The sequence below is a fragment of the Charadrius vociferus genome, unplaced genomic scaffold (assembly GCF_000708025.1).
Source record: "Charadrius vociferus isolate BGI_N301 unplaced genomic scaffold, ASM70802v2 scaffold2701, whole genome shotgun sequence".
Lineage (NCBI taxonomy): Eukaryota > Metazoa > Chordata > Aves > Charadriiformes > Charadriidae > Charadrius > Charadrius vociferus.
The window spans coordinates 8,532-8,900 of record NW_009646890.1 but is presented as its reverse complement, the minus strand read 5'-3'; the positions used below and the strand labels follow the sequence as shown (position 1 = coordinate 8,900).

The 369-nt window shown below is 64.0% G+C and overlaps 1 protein-coding gene across 1 annotated transcript in view; it reads left to right on the top strand.

The window, feature by feature from the left end:
* The first annotated feature begins 45 nt into the window (after positions 1 to 45).
* LOC104294793 (chromosome unknown open reading frame, human C7orf43) overlaps positions 46 to 369 on the top strand; it is a 5,627-nt gene continuing 5,303 nt past the window's right edge. Inside the window, exon 1 of the mRNA XM_009894445.1 lies at positions 46 to 81. Within this exon, the coding sequence (XP_009892747.1) occupies positions 46 to 81 (36 nt within the window). The remainder of the gene's footprint in view (positions 82 to 369) is intronic.

The following is a 369-nucleotide window of genomic DNA, read 5'->3' as shown; positions in this document are numbered from 1 at the left end:
CCCCCCCCTTCCTCGCTGCAGTCTAATAGGGATCACGGTCCGCCCATGGTACAGCTCCGTGCCTCAGTTTACCTGGGCCGGGTAATGGGCCCACACCCTGAGTGGGTCAGCTTCCCCCCATGGTACTGCTCCATGCCTCAGTTTACCTGGAGTGGGTAATGGCCACCCACCCCAAGGGGATAAGCCTCCCTCCGTTCCCCGTGGTACAGCTCCATGCCTTAGTTTACCTGGGCTGGGTAATGGGCCCCTCCCCTGCTGGGGGTCAGGCCCCGCCCTGGTGGGGATCAGGCCCCGCCCATGGTACAGCTCCGTGCCTCAGTTTACCAGGACTGGGTAATGGCCGCCTACCCTGCTGTGGAAGCTCCCCCC